Source organism: Bombina bombina, chromosome 4, assembly GCF_027579735.1.
Source record: "Bombina bombina isolate aBomBom1 chromosome 4, aBomBom1.pri, whole genome shotgun sequence".
Lineage (NCBI taxonomy): Eukaryota > Metazoa > Chordata > Amphibia > Anura > Bombinatoridae > Bombina > Bombina bombina.
The window spans coordinates 251258401-251281749 of record NC_069502.1 but is presented as its reverse complement, the minus strand read 5'-3'; the positions used below and the strand labels follow the sequence as shown (position 1 = coordinate 251281749).

At 37.4% G+C, this 23349-nt stretch overlaps 1 protein-coding gene across 1 annotated transcript in view; it reads right to left on the bottom strand.

Annotated features, from left to right (window-relative positions):
- Positions 1 to 23349, bottom strand: part of YEATS2 (YEATS domain containing 2) — a 258568-nt gene that overhangs the window by 190234 nt on the left and 44985 nt on the right. The window contains exon 8 of the mRNA XM_053709881.1: positions 10122 to 10233. Coding sequence (XP_053565856.1) covers positions 10122 to 10233 — 112 coding nt within the window. The remainder of the gene's footprint in view (positions 1 to 10121; positions 10234 to 23349) is intronic.

Sequence of the window (23349 nt, the reverse complement as noted above, 5' to 3'; positions counted from 1 at the left end):
AACAGCTGCCTGAAGTACTTTTCTACCAAAAACTGCTTCAGAAGAAGAAAACACATCAAAATGGTAGAATTTAGTAAAAGTATGCAAAGAAGACCAAGTTGCTGCTTTGCAAATCTGATCAACCGAAGCTTCATTCCTAAACGCCCAGGAAGTAGAAACTGACCTAGTAGAATGAGCTGTAATCCTTTGAGGCGGAGTTTTACCAGACTCGACATAAGCATGATGAATTAAAGATTTCAACCAAGATGCCAAAAAAATTGGCAGAGGCCTTCTGACCTTTCCTAGAACCGGAAAAGATAACAAATAGACTAGAAGTCTTTCGGAAATTTTTAGTAGCTTCAACATAATATTTCAAAGCTCTAACTACATCCAAAGAATGCAATGATTTCTCCTTAGAATTCTTAGGATTAGGACATAATGAAGGAACCACAATTTCTCTACTAATGTTGTTAGAATTCACAACCTTAGGTAAAAATTGAAAAGAAATTTGCAACACCGCCTTATCCTGATGAAAGATCAGAAAAGGAGACTCACAAGAAAGAGCAGATAATTCAGAAACTCTTCTGGCAGAAGAGATTGCCAAAAGAAACAAAACTTTCCAAGAAAGTAATTTAATGTCCAATGAATGCATAGGTTCAAACGGAGGAGCTTGAAGAGCCCCCAGAACCAAATTCAAACTCCAAGGAGGAGAAATTGACTTAATGACAGGTTTTATACGAACCAAAGCTTGTACAAAACAATGAATATCAGGAAGATTAGCAATCTTTCTGTGAAAAAGAACAGAAAGAGCAGAGATTTGACCTTTCAAGGAACTTGCAGACAAACCTTTATCCAAACCATCCTGAAGAAACTGTAAAATTCTCGGAATTCTAAAAGAATGCCAGGAAAAATGATGAGAAAGACACCAAGAAATATAAGTCTTCCAGACTCTATAATATATCTCCCTAGATACGGATTTACGAGCCTGTAACATAGTATTAATCACAGAGTCAGAGAAACCTCTTTGACCAAGAATCAAGCGTTCAATCTCCATACCTTTAAATTTAAGAATTTGAGATCCTGATGGAAAAAAGGACCTTGCGACAGAAGGTCTGGTTTTAACGGAAGAGTCCACGGTTGGCAAGAGGCCATCCGGACAAGATCCGCATACCAAAACCTGTGAGGCCATGCTGGAGCTACCAGCAGAACAAACGAGCATTCCTTCAGAATCTTGGAGATTACTCTTGGAAGAAGAACTAGAGGCGGAAAGATATAGGCAGGATGATACTTCCAAGGAAGTGACAATGCATCCACTGCTTCCGCTTGAGGATCCCTGGATCTGGACAGATACCTGGGAAGTTTCTTGTTTAGATGAGAGGCCATCAGATCTATTTCTGGAAGTCCCCACATTTGAACTATCTGAAGAAATACTTTTGGGTGAAGAGACCATTCGCCCGGATGTAACGTTTGGCGACTGAGATAATCCGCTTCCCAATTGTCTATACCTGGGATATGAACCGCAGAAACTAGACAGGAGCTGGATTCCGCCCATACCAGAATTCGAGATACTTCTTTCATAGCCAGAGGACTGTGAGTCCCTCCTTGATGATTGATGTATGCCACAGTTGTGACATTGTCTGTCTGAAAACAAATGAACGATTCTCTCTTTAGAAGAGGCCATGACTGAAGAGCTCTGAAAATTGCACGGAGTTCCAAAATATTGATCGGTAATCTCACCTCCTGAGATTCCCAAACCCCTTGTGCTGTCAGAGACCCCCACACAGCTCCCCAACCTGTAAGACTTGCATCTGTTGAAATTACAGTCCAGGTCGGAAGAACAAAAGAAGCCCCCTGAACTAAACGATGGTGATCTGTCCACCACGTCAGAGAGTGTCGTACAATCGGTTTTAAAGATATTAATTGAGATATCTTCGTGTAATCCCTGCACCACTGGTTCAGCATACAGAGCTGAAGAGGTCGCATGTGAAAACGAGCAAAGGGGATAGCGTCCGATGCAGCAGTCATAAGACCTAGAATTTCCATGCATAAGGCTACTGAAGGGAATGATTGTGACTGAAGGTTTCGACAAGCTGATATCAATTTTAGACGTCTCTTGTCTGTCAAAGACAGAGTCATGGACACTGAATCTATCTGGAAACCTAAAAAGGTTACCCTTGTCTGAGGAATCAATGAACTTTTTGGTAAATTGATCCTCCAACCATGATCTTGAAGAAACAACACAAGTCGATTCGTATGAGATTCTGCTAAATGTGAAGACTGAGCAAGTACCAAGATATCGTCCAAATAAGGAAATACCACAATACCCTGTTCTCCGATTACAGACAGAAGGGCACCGAGAACCTTTGTAAAAATTCTTGGAGCTGTTGCTAGGCCAAACGGTAGAGCTACAAACTGGTAATGCTTGTCTAGGAAAGAGAATCTCAGAAACTGATAGTGATCTGGATGAATCGGAATATGCAGATATGCATCCTGTAAATCTATTGTAGACATATAATGCCCTTGCTGAACAAAAGGCAGGATAGTCCTTACAGTTACCATTTTGAATGTTGGTATCCTTACATAACGATTCAATATTTTTAGATCCAGAACTGGTCTGAAGGAATTCTCCTTCTTTAGTACAATGAAGAGATTTGTATAAAACCCCAGCCCCTGTTCCAGAACTGGAACTGGCATAATTACTCCAGCCAACTCTAGATCTGAAACACAATTCAGAAATGCTTGAGCCTTCGCTGGGTTTACTGGGACACAGGAAAGAAAAAATCTCTTTGCAGGAGGCCTTATCTTGAAGCCAATTCTGTACCCTTCTGAAACAATGTTCTGAATCCAAAGATTGTGAACGGAATTGATCCAAATTTCTTTGAAAAAACGTAATCTGCCCCCTACCAGCTGAGCTGGAATGAGGGCCGCACCTTCATGTGGACTTAGGAGCTGGCTTTGGTTTTCTAAAAGGCTTGGATTTATTCTAGACTGGAGATGGTTTCCAAACTGATACCGCTCCTGAGGATGAAGGATCAGGCTTTTGTTCCTTGTTGTGACGAAAGGAACGGAAACGATTATTAGACCTAAATTTACCTTTAGTTTTTTTATCCTGTGGTAAAAAAGTTCCTTTCCCTCCAGTAACAGTTGAGATAATAGAATCCAACTGAGAACCAAATAATTTATTACCCTGGAAAGAAAGGGAAAGCAGAGTAGGACTTAGAAGACATATCAGCATTCCAAGTTTTAAGCCATAAAGCTCTTCTAGCTAAAATAGCTAGAGACATATACCTGACATCAACTCTAATGATATCAAAGATGGCATCACAAATAAAATTATTAGCATGTTGAAGAAGATTAATAATGCTATGAGAATTATGATGTTACTTGTTGCGCTAAAGCTTCTAACCAAAAAGTTGAAGCTGCAGCAACATCCGCTAAAGATATAGCAGGTCTAAGAAGATTACCTGAACACAAGTAAGCTTTTCTTAGAAAGGATTCAATTTTCCTATCTAAAGGATCCTTAAAGGAAGTACCATCTGCCGTAGGAATAGTAGTACGCTTAGCAAGAGTAGAGACAGCCCCATCAACCTCAGGGATTTTGTCCCAAAACTCTAATCTGTCAGATGGCACAGGATATAATTGCTTAAAATGTTTAGAAGGAGTAAATGAATTACCCAAATTATTCCATTCCCTGGAAATTACTTCAGAAATAGCATCAGGGACAGGAAAAACTTCTGGAATAACTACAGGAGATTTAAAAACCTTATCTAAACGTTTAGATTTAGTATCAAGAGGACTAGAATCCTCTATTTCTAATGCAATTAGGACTTCTTTAAGTAAAGAACTAATAAATTCCATTTTAAATAAATATGAAGACTTATCAGCATCAACCTCTGAGACAGAATACTCTGAACCAGAAGAACCATTATCAGAATCAGAATGATGATGTTCATTTAAAAATTCATCTGAAAAATGAGAAGTTTTAAAAGACTTTTTACGTTTACTAGAAGGAGGAATAACAGACATAGCCTTCTTAATGGATTTAGAAACAAAATCTCTTATGTTATCAGGAACACTCTGAGCATTAGATGTTGACGGAACAGCAACAGGTAATGTAACAGTACTAAAGGAAATATTATCTGCATTAACAAGTTTGTCATGACAATCAGTACAAACAACAGCTGGAGGAACAGATACCATAAGTTTACAGCAGATACACTTAGCTTTGGCAGATCCAGCACCAGGCAGCGATTTTCCAGAAGTATCTTCTGACTCAGTGTTAACGTGGGACATCTTGCAATATCTAATAGAAAAAACAACATATAAAGCAAAATTGATCAAATTCCTTAAATGAGTTTCAGGAATGGGAAAAAATGCCAGTGAACAAGCTTCTAGCAACCAGAAGCAATAAATAATGAGACTTAAATAATGTGGAGACAATAGTGACGCCCATATTTTTTTAGCGCCAAAAAAGACGCCCACATTATTTGGCGCCTAAATACTTTTGACGCCAAAAATGACGCCACATCCGGAACGCCGACACTTTTGGCGCAAAAAAAGTCAAAAATGACGCAACTTCCGGCGACACGTATGACGCCGGAAACAGAATTTTTTTTTGCTCCAAAAAAGTCCGCGCCAAGAATGACGCAATAAAATGAAGCATTTTCAGCCCCCGCGAGCCTAACAGCCGACAGGGAAAAAAGTCAAATTTTAAGGTAAGAAAAAATTGATTTATTCATATGCATTATCCCAAATATGAAACTGACTGTCTGAAATAAGGAACGTTGAACATCCTGAGTCAAGGCAAATAAATGTTTCAATACATATATTTAGAACTTTATAAAAAAGTGCCCAACCATAGCTTTGAGTGTCACAGAAAAAAAGACTTACTTACCCCAGGACACTCATCTACAAGTTGTAGAAAGCCAAACCAGTACTGAAACGAAAATCAGTAGAGGTAATGGTATATATAAGAGTATATCGTCGATCTGAAAAGGGAGGTAAGAGATGAATCTCTACGACCGATAACAGAGAACCTATGAAATAGACCCCGTAGAAGGAGATCATTGAATTCAAATAGGCAATACTCTCCTCACATCCCTCTGACATTCACTGCACGCTGAGAGGAAAACCGGGCTCCAACCTGCTGCGGAGCGCAAATCAACGTAGAATCTAGCACAAACTTACTTCACCACCTCCATAGGAGGCAAAGTTTGTAAAACTGATTTGTGGGTGTGGTGAGGGGTGTATTTATAGGCATTTTGAGGTTTGGGAAACTTTGCCCCTCCTGGTAGGAATGTATATCCCATACGTCACTAGCTCATGGACTCTTACTAATTACATGAAAGAAATACATATAAAATGTGATCCCTAAAATCCATAGATCCCTAAAATATTAGTAGTGAAATTTAACCCTCTGTCTAATAGCAGTTTGAGGGCATAGAGGATATTATGCTGCTTATTGCATATACTTACTATTTGCTCCCACATCAATTCACATAACCTAAAATATAAAACTATATATATAAAAATATAAACCAGTCGAACTTCTAACCAAGTTTGCAGGTCAGAATTTGTGGTCTATATGATAGAATGCAAATGCAGCACCTCTTTAAAGTACATTGAAAGAACGAAGCTAACTCTAAAAACTAGATGTTTAGAACACATCAAAAATATTGAACACATCAAAAATATTGAGACTGGTACATTAAAGAACCCTCTTATTAAACACGTTAAAGAGTACCATAACAGTGACCCCTCACAGTTTTATTTTAAAGCAATTGAGCAAGTGCAGGTGGGTCCTAGAGGAGGCAGCAGACTTTTAGCATTAAGGAAAAGAGAGACCTTTTGGATCCACGCTCTAGGGAGCCTGGGTCCACTTGGGATAAATAGAGATATTGATCTGGCTGCATTCCTCTAGAATTACAGGTACAATGTAATATAAATATACATAGAGTTGTACACATACAAGGGAGTGCATTAAGGTTCAATATTAGGGCTACCTGTGTATTGTATTATATTATATCATATTGGATAACATTTATGTTATACTATATTGAATTATATTCAGACTATATTGGAGTGTATATATATATATATATATATATATATATATATATATATACTGAATATATCCTTATAGGTCTCCTGGGATAGTTTAAATAAATCTGATTGGGGTATGTTTACCTATAGGGGCAAACTTGGTTAGAAGTTCGACTGGTCAGTTTTATATTTGAGGTTATGTGAATTGATGTGGGAGCAAATAGTAAGTATATACAATAAGCAGCATAATATCCTCTATGCCCTGCAAACCGCTATTAGACAGAGGGTTAAATTTCACTAATAATATTTTAGGGATCTATGGCTTTTAGGGATCACATTTTATATGTATTTTTTATATAGAAAAAAACTTTTAATCAAGTTTTGTATGAAGGATTTTTATATAAGTAGTTTATAATATATACATGATTTTAACAGTGTATTTATGAAATGTTGATATCATTAGGGATAACAACACATATTCATTGTTTAAATAACGTTTTATACGTGATTTTTAGGATTAAGTCTGAAAAAAACAGTTTTTCTGTGGATGCTCATAGTATAGTGTAGCTTGCCAGTAATCAAAATGGTGGTTGGGCATCCACTAGTTAAAGGGACAGTCTAGGCCAAAATAAACTTTCATGATTCAGATAGAGCATGTACTATGTTCTCTTGGTATTCTTAGTTGACCTAGGAGGTTCATATGCTAATGTCTTAGACCTTGAAGCCCACCTCTTTCAGATTGCATTTTAACAGTTTTTCACCCCTAGAGGGTGTTAGTTCACATATTTTATATAGATAACACTGTGCTCGTGCACGTGAAGTAATTTGGGAGCAGGCACTGATTGGCTAGATTGCAAGTCTGTCAAAAGAACTGAAACAAGGGGCAGTTTGCAGAGGCTTAGATACAAGATAATCACAGAGGTTAAAAGTATATTATTATAACTGTGTTGGTTATGCAAAACTGGGAAATGGGTAATAAAGGGATTATCTATCTTTTAAAACAATAAAAATTCTGGTGTAGACTGTCCCTTTAAGGACCTGTATGCATAAATCTAGAGATGTAGGGGGGCGGCCCAACCTCTGAAGAAGCGACCAATAGAGTTGTGAAATGCATCAGGCTCCGCCACCGACTCATGCACGCTCTGTTTGAAGGGCAACATGACATTCAGCTGTTTTCGGTTAATTTTCTGTTTACAGCACAGATTGTTTAGTGCCAGCTCTAACAGAAGTGGTTTTTAGCTCTCTTTTTTAATTTATTTTTTAAGCATTGTGATTTCAAGTGTGTTATAAATGTGTCATATACTATTGGCATAGTGTGGAGTGTTACTAATAAACTGCCAACTATAACACCAAGTCTGATCTTTAAAGTCCCTATCCATCCCCCTTTTCATATTAAACCTGTGGGATAAAGGAGTTAAAAACAGGCTGACAAGACAGATGTAAAGAAGTTCTGCTTTTGGAATAGCACTACAATACTGTGAAGACGTACCAAGTAGTGAAAAGGAACGCAGGATGTCTTACAGGGCTTGAAATAGCCTCCACGACAGCACCTTACCTCATACTGATTGAGGTTTGAACAAGTGAGTGTGATTTTAGCGTGAATGTTAATCCTGGTACCATAACATACTACACCCAGATCTGGCTTCTCTGTGCGCCCTTCCCTTCTTCTGTTCACACATATATATATATATATATATATATATATATATATATACACACACACACACACACACATACATATATACACACACACACATATTTTATATATATATATATATATATATATATATATATATATACACACACACACACACACACATACACATACATATATACACACACACACATATTTTATATATATATATATATATATATATACACACGTACACACACACACACACACCTATATATATTTTTTGTATATAAATACATATACACATTCACACATTATATATATATATATATATATATATATATATATATATATACACACACACACATATATACACACAAACACACACACACACATATATATATATATATATATATATATATATACACACACATATTTATATATAATATTATTAAATGTTTAAATCTTTATATTTCACACAAAAAAATCTTGACAATGCTTAGTTTGTAGTTGAATAACTGAAAATCCCACTTCTGCATTTGCATCTGTTATCATTATTGCTTTGTTTTCTTGATATTTATTGAAGAGTAAACCTAGGTAGGCTTATTGGAGCTCAGTAGTGTGCACGTCTTTAGCGCTCTATGGCAGCAGTGTGCTTGTAAGAACCTTATACATTGCTGCAAAGGATACCATTAGAACAAAGCAAATTTGTTAACAGAAGTAAACAAACATTTTTAAAAATATCATGCTCTGTCTGAATCGTGAATATCAATTACATTTTTGCTTTAGTGTCCCTTTAAAGCTTTTTTAAAAAAAGCCCTTTACATGCGCTCAGTAAAAAACACCTGCATATAATGTTAGGTACTATTAAAGTGTTGCAAAATTGTAAAATTAAATACATAGATAGATAGGTGGTAATAGACTCAGCCATCAAATAATGAAAATGTCCTACAATGATAGGCTCTTTGCACAAAGAGGTGGATTGCAGGTGAGTTGTAGGTGATTTGAGATCTCATTAAATTACACATTATCAAGGGCTAAACCCATTGAGTATCTCCTGCAAGAAGAACGGAGGTAACCCTGCACAATACATAGTTACTGCTGTATACAATTCACTTGCAATTCTCCTATTTTACATGAATTGTACACATCATCCACTATGCAATGTGCAGGGCTAACAGCTCCTCTTGCAAGAGATACTCACTGGGATTGGCCCTTTATAATGGATAGTTAATGGTGGGAATTGAATAAACCAATGTGTACATTACAATGTGAAATGTCAAGCCGAATTGTTATGTGCGCAATAGTGAAAAAACTGGGCTTCATTCATAACCCATTAATCAAACTGTTTTTTACTGTTCGATAAGATTAACCCTTTGAGTGCTAAGCACTTTCCCACCTGGGTGCTAAGATATTTTAATGTTCTTTTAATTTTTTGAAACAATTTTTTTTTAAACTTTTTTTTTAATTTTTCCAATAATGGGTCTTGGGGGTTTGTAGCTGCTTAGATGCCTGAGATACAGGCTTTTAAGCAGCATGCCCCCTGCTCCTATACGTAACGTTGTTAAGTATAAATAAAGTTGCGCGGTGATGCCATCACGTTATTGCGTGTGACGTCACCACGCAAAACGGGAAGCCCCGGCGATGCCTGTCACTCTACAGGCACGATCGCCGGGGTAGGAGCATGTGGGAGCCCCCAGATCTCCCTCAAGTTGGGAGAGTGCTAGTGACGGCTCTGAGCCGTCATTAGCACCAGAGTGGGAAACTCTGTGACGGCTCAGAGCCATCATTAGCACTCAAAGGGTTAAAGAGACTTGAAATCCAAACTTTTTCTTTCATGATTCAGAAAGAGAATACAAGTTTAAACAACTTTAAAATTTACTTCTATTATCTAATTTGCTTAATTCTCTTGATATCCTTTGCTGAAAAGCATATCTAGATAGGTTCAGTAGTTGCTGATTGGTGGCTGCTCACAGATGTCTCGTGTGATTGGCTCACCCATGTGCATTGGTATTTCTTCAATATAGGATATCTAAGGAATGAAGCAAATTAGATAATAGAAGTAAATCGGAAAGTTGTTTAAAATTGTATTCTCTATCTGAATCATGAAATTTGGGTTTAATATCCCTTTAAGTTATTTGCTTGAACAGTAACATTTCCTCAGAAGACTTCCAACGAACAGTAACGTGATAGTAATAACTTAAAAATAAATAACTAAGAGACTCAACAGGTCAAAAATATAGCAGAAGAGAGATGACTGCTATCTTGGATAAAAATACCCGTTCAGAAAGGGTTAGACTGACATATTACGGGAGAGTTTGCCCTTGCAGTACACAAAGCAGCTAAGATACACAGCAAAACACTAGTCCAGAAGGTTAACACTACTCCTCTATTAATGATGATATACAAACTTACAAGGTTTTTATGTAAAGTATTCAGGTACAGTAAGTGAAGTGTTGGAGCAGACCTTTAAATTATGTATTATGTCGACCCTCTTATTCTGGTTGTCCTTGAAATGAATCTGGACTCTTACAGGAAATTCTCCCCAGCCTCGACGAGTTAAATGAAAAGGCGGCTCACTGAAAATGAGAAAAAAACAAAAACGATAAAACCTGAAAACAAACACAAAAAAATAAATATATGGAGAGTACCAAGCACTGAAAACAATTTCACATATACTAGGAATGAAAGGGAAGTAAAAAAACCAAAACAAAACATCAAGCTGGTGGCACATATTTAGTTTAAAATTTCCATTGAGACAGATAAAACCAAACATTCAGCTTATTTTTATGCTAATATTATATATGTTATGCTTTTAAATTGCCTGTTTGTGTATATTTGTGTGTGTATATATATATATATATATATATATATATATATATATATATATATATATATATATAAAAGGGATGCACCAAAATGAAAATTCTGGACCAAAACCGATACAGAAAATTCAGGATGCCCCTGGCCGAAAACCGAAACCAATTTTTTTTTTAACTACAGTATGTGTGTGTAGCTGAGAGAGCATGTAGGCAGGAAAGCTGCAACAAATGGGCGTGGTCACTTGTACCGCAGGGTGTGATCTGCAGTGAAACTGGTGGAGCTCTATAAGGGAGAGCGTGGTTATAGCCAGACAACAATACGAGGTGGACTTGTGTTTTGTTTTTGGGTGTAGTTATCCGTGTGATGAGCGTGGCTGCACCTGATCGTCTCTCATCGTATCTCCGCCTAGTTCCTGGTTCGGGTCTCACCCTGACCCGTCAGATTATATGTCCGGAGCCCCAAATGGAGTCTGCCTATCACCAGGACCACCGGACGTAGCTATGACCTTACGTGCAAGGTGGTTATAGAAAGTTACTGTGCTTTTTTTGTATACACTGTCTGGTGGGTGCTAATTTGTACCAACTGTGTGCGAGCTTGTGGCTTATGCATATATAGTGTGCATGCATATTTGCCTCAAGCGAATAGAATGTCTACGCACAAGAGGCTGATGTATAAGCCACTGTATACAAGGCTTATACATATTCACTCTGTGTGCTTAGGGCTGTGTCTGATAATATCAAGTGTTTATAAACATGTTACTTATCCCCCTTTGAATACTGTATTCAGAACTTTGGTTTCCTTCTTAAAAAAAAAACGGGCAGTTCTTTTTTTTAAAATATCATTATGTCATGGTAATTATGTGTGTGCTCTGTGTACCATGCCAGTGCTGTGCTAAGGATAGACATGTAACTCAATAGAACAGGGGAGGGCTTTACATTTTTAGTCATTGGTCCTCTTTGGGCCGAAATTGGAATTGCACATTTTTGGCTACCCAAATTTTGGTGCATCGCTAGTATTATTCTTTATTTAGTTCTGTGTAACAGAATCAGATTTAACCATTTTTTTTTTTATTTTTTTTTTACCAATTATCAAAATAAAGTATAGTCCTAGAAAACTATTATTATATGCAAAACAGTAAGTCAAGTAATGAACTCAAACAGCAGCTCTAGGCTGGCATCAAATTTGAAATATGCTGCACAATAATTTTACCGAAAATAAAAGGCAAAAAAAAAACAAAAACGAAATAACCGAAACTTTCTGCGGCTGAAATATCGGTGCATTATATATATATATATATATATATATATATATATATATATATATATATATATATATATATATATATATATATATATATATATATATATATATATATATATATATATATATATATATATATATATATATATATATATATATATATATATATATATATATATACACACCCTGTTCCAAAATATTATGCAAATTCTATTTCAGTGTCACAAAGATTAAATGTTTTTTTTTTTTCAGTTTAACTCATGGATGGCATTGTGTCTCAGGGCTCTTTTGATAACTGAAAACAATCTTGAACACCTGTGATAATTAGATTGCCAGGTGAGCCCAATTAAAGGAAAACTACTAAAGGAGGGTGTTCCACATTATTAAGCAGAGCACCATTTTCAAGCAATATGGGGAAGAAAAAGGATCTCTCTGCTGCCGAAAAGAGTGAAATAGTTCAATGCCTTGGACGAGGTATGAAAACATTAGATATTTCACGAAAACTTAAGCGTGATCATCGCGCTATTAAGAGATTTGTGGCTGATTCAGAGCACAGACTGGTTCGTCCAGATAAAGGCACATTGAGGAAGATTTCTGCCAGATCCATGCATCGGATCAAGAGAGCAGCTGCTAAAATACCATTACATAGCAGCAAACAGATATTTGAAGCTGCTGGTGCCTCTGGAGTCCCACGGACATCAAGGTGTAGAGTCCTCCAGAGTCTTGCAACTGTGCATAAACCTTCCATTCGGCCACCACTAACCAATGCTCACAAGCAGAAACGGCTGCATTGGGCAGAAAAATACATGAAGACTAATTTTCAAACAGTCCTGTTCACTGATGAGTGCCGTGCAACCCTGGATGGTCCAGATGGATGGAGTAGTGGATGGTTGGTGGACGGCCACCCTATTCAAACAAGGCTGCGACGTCAGCAAGGCGGTGGTGGAGTCAAGCTTTGGGCCGGAATCATGGGAAGAGAGCTGGTCGGCCTCTTTAGGGTCCCGAAGGTGTAAAGATGACCTCTTCAAAGTATGTGAAGTTTCTGACTTACCACTTCATTCCCTGAACAACCAAAAATATATTGGTGCACATCCAACCACTTAAATCCACTCTTTCATGGCATATTTGTATATGCTTCTGTCTGCCAAATATACTTACATAGCTTCTAATAAGATTGGGATAAACATCTTGACATAATATGAGTTTATATTTGTGCTGCAAAAACAAATATACTTCTATCTGCTAAATATACTGACATAATTCAAATAAAATTGGGATTAACATCTCGCAATAATATTGACTTATATTTACGCTGCAAAAATTTTTTTGCTTTAAAAAATGCCTTTAAATGAAATGGAATCTTAGTCACACAATATGATCATATTCTGCTAAGCCAGTCACCACTTACAAGGTGTCTCATAAAGACTGGTCCTACACTAACACAAATATGCCATGAAAGAGTGGATTTAAGTGGTTGGATGTGCACCAATATATTTTTGGTTGTTTTGTAATTGTTTTGGTCACTTTGGTAGCACTCCCACAATATGTGTGTTAAGATTAAACAGTCCTTTTGTGGTGTGCTTAACCAAAAAACCCCTTTGTTGTATTTCTTAAATAGGGAGCTGACCAAATCCCTCCCCTTTGGTTAATGCACACCACCCAGCCCAGGTGTGTTCCAGATAAATATACTTAATAAGCTAGAAAACTTCACACTGTGTAGACATGACTTGCTGCAGTGTGGAAACTGGTTAGTGTAGGACCAGTCTTTATGGGACACCTTGTAAGTTGCGAGATGTTAATCCCAATTTTTTTTTTGTAATTATTTTTTTATTGAGGTTGTGTAAATAAAATGACAAAGAAGGGTTCCAATAATACAAAAGCAGTATACAATCCAATTTTACAATAACCCTTAGCGTACATGGAATCAACACAACAAATTACAAAAGATCAATCTGGAACCTCTATTTTTAAATCTGTTTCTTGACAAGTTTCCTCACTTGACGCAGAAGGTAACTCTTGTACCTAAATGAAAACTTATGTGGTATAAAAGATGAAAATTAGTCTTTGATGTGGTCACTCTTGGACCCAGTATTTAAAGATAAACTGATAACTTAGTAATAAGTAACATACTTATAAATATAAAATATAAAAGAACTTTTATAGATCTATGGAGTCATAAAGTAAAAATAGCTCCCCTTCAACATGGCAAAAAAGAGTGAAGTAAAATATTTCCCCCAGTTAGTGGACAAGGCTAAAATAACTATAGATCAATAGGGGAATTGTAAGGGAAGAAAACATAATTATTTACATATAAGTTCTATAATGGGTATCTTTAGTTTTTGGTACCTCCACAGGCACACCAAAGCCACTCCTGAACTGTCAATCCCTATGGGGGTGTTAATAGAAGTAGATGTCCAACCGCAGCCAGGGAAGAGCCCTAACCGTTACAATATTTGCCTTTAAGGTGCAAGTCAAATTGGGGTATTAGGTGTCAATAGACCTGGGTTTGGCTTATGAAGCAATGTTCGTCATCAACTATACTTTCAAATACCAACCAACCTATATGAGTTTGGGCCCACTGGGTAATAGGTTAGAGAGTATCCTTTAGCCCGGCAAGGGTAAAAACAAACATAACATTAACTCTGAGGGCTAACAAACCTAAGGTTGTTATTAGAGGAGGAACTCTTGGGTATATCGTTCCCCCAAAGGATTATACCAAAGGGACACAGCAAGAAAATAGCTGAATAAATAACCGTCCTGTGCGATATTAAAAGGCAGGATAGGATAATTCTTATTAAAATTATTTTAAACATCTTCTACCAGCATGTCAGCATCCCGTACAATAGTGAGGATTAGAGGCTAGGTCTACCATCATATTTGACTTTGTTTGTATATTTGAAATATGCAGCAGATAGAGCAGGAAGTATACCCCTGTATTTATTAAACACCAACTTCAGGATAAAAGTGCCTACTTCAGATTAGACACAACCAACACTCCCCAATGCATATAAAATAACCTTACCTGCCTCGGCCGTAGGCAGCTGGCACATCTGTAGGGCTACTGGGGAGATTATGATATGTATATACACGACCAGTAAGTCTATAGTACATACTTCTTAATAGATTTAGCTACTGGGGTTATAGTAGGCATAACTTTGTGAGCCCCAATACACATTATAGGATATCCTGCCCCTGCTTGTATAGCCATATACACATACATACACATATACCAAATACACATATGCATACATATACACACACATACGCCATATACACACATGTATACACATACATGCACACACATAGGCACATAAACATATACACATATATTTTAAGCAGCATTTTAAAACAAACTTCAAGCTGTAGCTGGTCATGGTAAACTTTCTTTCAATTGGAGTTGGAATTGCAAGTCCCAGACATATATTATGAGTCTTTAATACAGAAATGTCCTTAGGGGGAAAAGCGCCATTGCACCTAATTATTATGTTTTCACCAATAAACTCTTAATATAATTACAGTCCTCTTTCAAGTGTGTCCTGGAGTCGGCATATTATATATCCGGCTTCATTATCCCATTAGACATGCTTAGGCTAACCCACCCCGGATTTCTCAAATGCACAAGCCTGGGCAACCGTGTACCTCTCTGCCAGTCCCATTCCAGGTGGGTCACAGGTGCGAATGCAAACACCTCTAGCTTGTGAGTTCAGAGCTTTGCTTCCCTGGAGCAGAAGAGATTCGGCACTATACCTTGTCCGGGTAAAGGCTATCACTATAGACACCCGCAGACCAGAAGTGTCACCAGTGTCCTTATTGGGATCCAATAGCACCACAAATTGACCCACTCCGGTATCGCTGTCTCCATGCTGCATGCCCACTCCTACCACTGCTGTAGTATCAGGGGTAACAGCTCTGTGAGGGATGCCAGCTGAAAGAGCCGCTACATTTCTCAATTCAGACCGCTGCTCCCTAGCGCCGCATCTGAGGTCAGTCTTCACCGGGGAGGCTAGTATGCCCTGTACAGACCGGAGGTCGCCCCCAGGAGCACTGCGTGATAGGGCACTTGTAAGGTCCAAAACGGAGGGTTTCTTCCCTGGAGGAGGGGTCGTTGGGATCTCTGTTGATCGTTGCTTTCTAGTGAAGTACCTGCACTCCTCTCTTAAGGAGGTCCACTCTGTTGTCAGTACGGCACGAAGCTTGAGGAAATACGCATCCACCATTGCTTTGATGTCTGGAAACAGTGCGGCAGTGTCCGCCATCTTGAGCAGGTCCGTAACCAGATGATCTTATAATTAAATCTTATAATTAGCGGTGGAGGATGTAAAGTCTTATCTCCACAGATTTAATGGTAAAATATATGGCAGTCCTCCTGTGACTGCGTTACCTAGCGAGTCTACTGGGGGGGGGTCTGAGGCCGCGTATTAGGCCGCCACCTGTGGCCTCAGTTGCCCAGATCAGGGCTCTGCTGTCATAAATACACCGGCACTCGGGTCAGAAATGTCCACAGAGTTCAAATAGATAATGCTGCTTCCAAATTAATCCGATGTATCAGCAATAACTGGCGGATTAGCTAATTCTGTGATAGAGCTCCTGATATTGCGACCGTTCATGGCCGCCGCCCGGACACGCCCCTCAATCCCAATTTTATTTGAACTATGTCAGTATATTTAGCAGATAGAAGTATATTTGTTTTTGCAGCACAAATATAAGCTCATATTAATGCAAGATGTTTATCCCAATCTTATTAGAAGCTATGTAAGTATATTTGGCAGACAGAAGCATATACAAATATGCCATGAAAGAGTGGATTTAAGTGGTTGGATGTGAACCAATATATTTTTGGTTGTTTTGTAATTGTTTTGGTCACTTTGGTAGCACTCCCACAATGTGTGTTAAGATTAAACAGTCCTTTTGTGGTGTGCTTAACCAAAAAAACCCTTTGTTGTATCACTTCATTCCCTGGTACAGAAGGAAGAACTATGCTTTCCGTAATAAAATCATCTTCATGCATGACAATGCACCATCTCATGCTGCAAAGAATACCTCTGCATCAATGGCTGCTATGGAAATAAAAGGAGAGAAAGTCATGGTGTGGCCTCCATCCTCCCCTGACCTCAATCCTATTGAGAACCTTTGGAACATCCTCAAGCAAAAGATCTATGAGGGTGGGAGGCAGTTTACATCCAAACAGCAGCTGTGGGAGGCTATTCTGACATCTGGCAAACAAATTCAAGCAGAAACTGACCAAAAACTCACAAGTTCAATGGATGCAAGACTTGTGAAGCTGCTATCAAATAAGGGGTCCTATGTTAAAATGTAACGTGACCTATTAAAATGTTTAAAAAGTTAAAATGTTGTTCAAAGTTTGAATGAAATAGCTTTTGGATTTCAGTAAATATGCTGCAAACACAACAAATGACAATTTTCAGTTCTTTACAACCTATAAAGTGTTTTGAAACTTACTGTGCGTAATAATTTGGAACAGTGTATTGTAAGTTTTTATTTAAAAAAAAAAATACTGTTATCATTAGGAGGTTTGTTCAATAAAATTTGAATTGTACTCTTAATAGTTGATAACATGAAAATTATGCTGACTGTTGTTTACATCAATTATTTAGGCAAATGAGAAAGATATCATTGGCATAATAATTTGGAACAGGGTGTATATGTGTATATATCTATATATATATCTATATATATATATATATATATATATATATATATATATATATATATATATATATATATATATATATATATATATATATATATATATATATATATATATATAAATATGTAAGTAAATAAATAAAACACGGAAATGAACTGCACTCTCAAAACCAACCAGGTATACATCCCATAACATTACAAAAAACTCACAGCCCTAGATACTCACAGACAGCTGCACAGCTTTTAGTGACTCCGGCAGTTAAGCTTGGATACAAAGCCCATAGGAAAAATTACAAAACAAAAATATTAAAAGGTACAGTCTACACCCTGGTCATCTTAAAGTCTTACCTTATATTAAGCTGCAAATAGCCTCCTGCACCTTTACTATATCATGCAACAGGAATGGTAAAAAAGGTATTTTGAAATTAATATTGTTTCTGGCCCACTTTGAAATGGCTGCCAAGTTTAGTGCACTGATGACATGATCTGGGCTGCATATGGCATCTAATCACAAAAAGTTTACTAGTTGGATTAAACAGACTGTGATGTCATCAGTGGGAGGAGCTTGGCAACCATTTCAACTGGCCAGAAACCATATTCATTTTAAAATAACTTTTTAACTGTTCCTGTTGCATGATATAGAAAGGGTGCAGGAGGCCATTTGAAGATTAATCTAAGGTAAAACTTTAAGATGATTAAGGTGTAGACTGTCCCTTTAACACAACACATAGAAAGTCTGGTTTGAGAGTGCAGTCCATTTCCATGTTTTGTATGTGTCTAGTTAAATTGCAAAGGGTCTGTGATACCCTTGTTTGTATCACAGTCTGATTAAAGGCATGCATTGTGTGAATTTAGGGAGCCCAGGGAGGAAGAGACCTTGACGTGGTCCTGGGCCTAGCACATTATTTGACCAAATGCTGTGACTAACACTTGGATTTTTCTTTATATATAGGGAATATGACGACTCTGCACCAGTATCCGGAATATCAAACTCAAAAAAGATGCAAACAGCATCATCTTCAGTGAATATGAGTACATCTACTACTTCAACTTCCACCGGGATTGTAAGCTTGAGAAGCTGATGGTGGAGCTGAATCCATAATGTGGCTAATAAAAATGTAAGCAGTGACCACACACCAGGCGAAATGTGCAAGTGTAATAGGTGGTACTGCAGAGGGGAGTCTGAAAGCAATAAACCTGACGTGGGCACAGCTGAAGAAAATATAATACAACGGTGGGAGCGCACTCTCACAAACTTCTGGTCCCAGTTAAACTGCACTCACTGGATTTTACACACTGTGAGCTTTATTCAGTAACGTTTCGGGCATGAACCCCTTCCTTAGAGACAAACAATCCAATCCATCAGAGAATAAGTGTATAAATGCATATTCAAACTCTTCACACGAGTGCAGCACCAGTCAAAATATTGTCACCTAATGTCACATTACGCTATGTATAATAGCACATACAGAAATATACATTGAGGGTGATCAGTGGAATAAACAAAAAACTATAATAGTCACAAATGATGCATCTAAAATTGTCATGAATATGAACAAATCATAAGCCATCAGATTAAAAATATATATATCAAGAACTCTCATGTTAGATGTATTTACCAAGTAGCATAATGTTGACATTTATAGTTTAACCACTCATCACACAGACTCCAAACTCTGACAGATTACATATTAAAAAGAGGATGGCGAACCACAGAATTGCCATCTGACTAGCACTCAATACTGGGAAGGTTGAACAACCTATGGCTAGACTTTTTTTTGAGAAGCAACATTCACTCAAGGACTAAAGATTTATTTTTGACTGAAAATGCCCCCCCCCTCTTAAGAGAGGTGGTGACAGGCATCAAAAACGTTTGCAATTGGAGGCCAAGTGGATTTAAAGGCTGGGAACTGTACAGCCTAATGGTCTCAATGTAAATTTGGACTGGCATTGTTTTTTGTAATGCTGCTTGTTGTTTACATATATACACTTGATAACTTTTGATAAATTTACTACATTCAGCACTTAAGTAGAGTTGCTATGAGTGATCCATATCTGTTTAACACCAGATCAGCTGGCATGGGTTATGGTGTTCGAGTTGGTCTCCATGTGTGAGACTATTCCATATTTTTGGTTGTAATAAGGAATTTATTTAGTATTTTTTTTACCTAGACTCCCCCCTCTTAGAACAGGAGGGGGAAGGACACCATGAGTTTTGTTAAATGGAGGCAAATTAGATTGATGAGCTTGATATATTTCTGTTAATGTATTACTGACATCTGTTGATATGTTATAATACAAAAGTAGTTCTTCTATATTAGCTTTTTACAAGCATGTCTCTTGCAACAATCTCCCATTTTGCTGGTAATTCATCCAGCACATGTGTGGTAGTGCTAGGAGGGATTATTATATAGGTTTTACCACTGGAGGATCCGCTGGAATGCTCTTGAGCGGATTGTCATGTGGGAGAGAATCTTACTCAAGTATTAGTCTATGATTAGTATCTGATGTAGCTGTCTGTTTACTCATTATGCCATACACATAGTTTCCATTATAAATGTCTATACTTGGGCGAGTTTAATAGCAGTCACACAGCTTTATGTTTACACTAACAGCGGTATATTTTATCTATTGTGTCTTCACTATGGCAATACGGGAAATTTCTGAATGGTTTTAATTCATTAACACATATACTTTCATACTACTTTGATACAGCAAGTTTCATTTATATTTATACACTTCTTGATATGTTTTAAATAGTATAAGAGAGGTATTTTTTTGTTTTGATGTATTGTCTGATGTTTAGCTTCATTTAGGGGGCAAGTCTTGTTAGAATTAATGGTAACCGACACATCGCAAAGAGGTATTACAATATACATGCCCTTATACTGACGTTATGTTTTTTTGCTCTGTGGCCACGCCACTTCTGTAATCGGGAATGACAGCATTCAGTATCTGTGTGATCGGTGGTGGAACTATATATTGTGTTATTATGCTACTTTTGTAAATACAGGCGAGTACGATATGTTTTTAATCTGATGTTTTAGGATTTGTTCACATTCTATCACGTTTTATGATGCATCTAGATTGTGACTGATATAGTTTGTTTTTATTCCACTGATCACACTCAATGTATGTGTGATTATATATACTTTAATGTGACATTAGGTGACCATATTTTGATTGGTAGTGCACTCATTGTGTGAGGAGTTTGAATATGTATTTATATACTTGTTTTCTGATGTATTGTTTGTCTGAGGAAGGGGTTCGTGCCCTGAAACGTCACTGAATAAAGCTCAGTGTGTAAAATCCAGTGAGTATAGTTTTACTTGTTGGATATTACGTTACTGCACCCTGGTACTGGGACCAGAGGTACACACATACATACGTACATAAGTAGAAAACCCCTTTATCCAAACTGTTAAGGACAGAAAAGGTTTGCATTTTGGAATATTTGCGTTTTTAAAATGGGACAGTTTGGAGAGGGGATGGAAACAAGTGTAAACAACAATATTTTATGTCATTTAGGCCAAGGGTTGACAAATTTGTTTAAAATGTAGAAACCAATAAAAATATTTAGGAGTCAGACATACTTTTAGGAGCCAGGCAGTGGTATATCTACATAGATATATGGAGAATACCCCAAACAGTTAGGAGCCAGAAGTAAAATGTTGGCTCACGTTTTATAATACATCTTATTATAGTACCCTCAGAAAGATAGTACAGTACTGTAAACAGAAAGGTAATTTTTGCTCTTTTAAAAAAATATGCACAAGCATTTGCATTTTAGAACACAAAAAAAATAAAAATAAAACCAAAGACACAGAGAGAGAATATTGTGACTTACAGACAGGGGAAAATGTTTTAATTTTTGGTATTTAAAAAAAAAAAAAAATTAATTAGAAAGTTTGGATTTGGGTGGAGCTAGCTACCAAAGTAACAAGACATGTTTGTACTAAGCTCCCGGCTCTAACCTCATTAAAAGAGGGTATCTATACATAAATCTGCACTATAGGCATTAAAGACAGGTCCCTATCATACTTGGATGGGCTTGAAAAGAGTTTGGGAGATTACTCGGACACTTCTGGACCAGTGAGCATATCGACACTATCACCATGAGGGAGGCCTGGGCCATGTGGGAGTCAGAGATGGCACAGCTCCTCCATAACCATTTTTACAACCTAACACATGCATTGTACGAGGCTCATATGATTAAGACACCATATAATGAGGCTTATCTGCAAGTAGATACGCATGCAGGCTCCTGGTATGGAAGCAGTGAGCCTATTACATATAATGGCAGATGTACGGATTTGAATGCAGCAACACAAAATGGAGCTGCAGACAGACAGGACGTTACCCTTTCTCCTGCTATGGAAGACTGCAGGAATACACAAACGCTGGAGTTACAACTGCTCTCGACCCGATACACTCTGAGGGAGGGCTCGTCTCTGCTTCCCTGCCAATGGTGCAGGTCGAATGAACTCATAACGTCTCTCTTATCCTACCGGCCTCGGCTATACAAGAGGAACTTACAGCAATCAGAACTGGAACCGACCTTCCTATTTTACATATTGAGAAATTGCCTAGTCCCCATGGACCGTTTTACATCCTAGTTCTTCCTACTACAAGCCGAAGAGGAATAGGCTAATTGGTATCAACATAGGGGACTGTATTTTCACATCCTGCTGGAAACACGGGACACAAATTGAGCCGCTGATCTCTTTTTACCTTTAGAGACCCTAAATCATATGAAGGCTATTAGCAGGATACAAAAGGTGTTCTTTATTTCTTCTTTCTTTCAGGTGATGGTGGACTAATAAGATGATACTTTCCTTCTCATACAGCTTACCACAGTTGACTAACGGTTATTAGTTTATTTTATGTGGCATATATAGTTTTTTATAGATAATGTGACTGTGTATGTAGATACCAGGCACCCCAATAGACCAGCCTTGCTATCCCACATATACCTTATTCCAGGTCAATACTGTGTCGAGACCAAGGTGGACGTAGACATTGATGTTCAGTTTATTTCTGTGTTGCCATATAATGTTTTGCTAAAATCATATACAGTTTCCGTGAGCTATAGAGTTTCACAATAAGACCCAAATGGGTATGTTGGGAACCTGGCAGCTGTCTATACATATATGAAAGTGATAACCTACATACAGTAATTTCTCCTAACATCCCACATTGAGAATGCTTAAATTTAACTGTCCACTTCTGATATCACATACACATGCACTGCATTTTCTTGCTGAGCAGAACATTCATTATTATACTTAGCAGCCTACACTATTATATACCTGTAGGGGTTTTGTGTCCCTATTACTCTGCTATATTTAGAGCTTCTGTATCTTATTGTTACCAGATGGTATATAAATACTACAGGCAGTCATCCACACCTAACACTTTACTACTGCAGGCAGAATCTATTTGCCATAAATTAGGATCATTCATGTACATTGAAGAGTGATTATCCAGAACCCAGTTGCTCTTCCTTGCGAATTGGAATGAAGTAAATCTGTCATAATGTACTCTACAGTTTTTGTTGTCTTCAGCTTTTTTATAGGAAGAATATCGATCCACAATTTGAATAGGAAGTGCTGACTTGCTGGATGGTTTTACTGGATATATACACTATCTGAAAGTTTTAACTCAATGTTTATTATATCTAGTAGGAATCTATATTAATGTTCTCATACCTACATGTCTTGCAAGGATGTTTGGTTATATCCCTGTTTACCATATTACTTCTATATATTCTTTGTTTGTTTTTCTCTTCATTTGCTACTCTGATGTTCCTCAAGTATTCTAGACAATATCCAATGTAATCCAGTACAAAGGGTAGGCCGGTGTGCACGCCAACAGGTTACTGCAAATACCTGTGTCAATAAGTGCACAATAAAATGAATAGGCAGGTATTCTAGACAATCTAACCG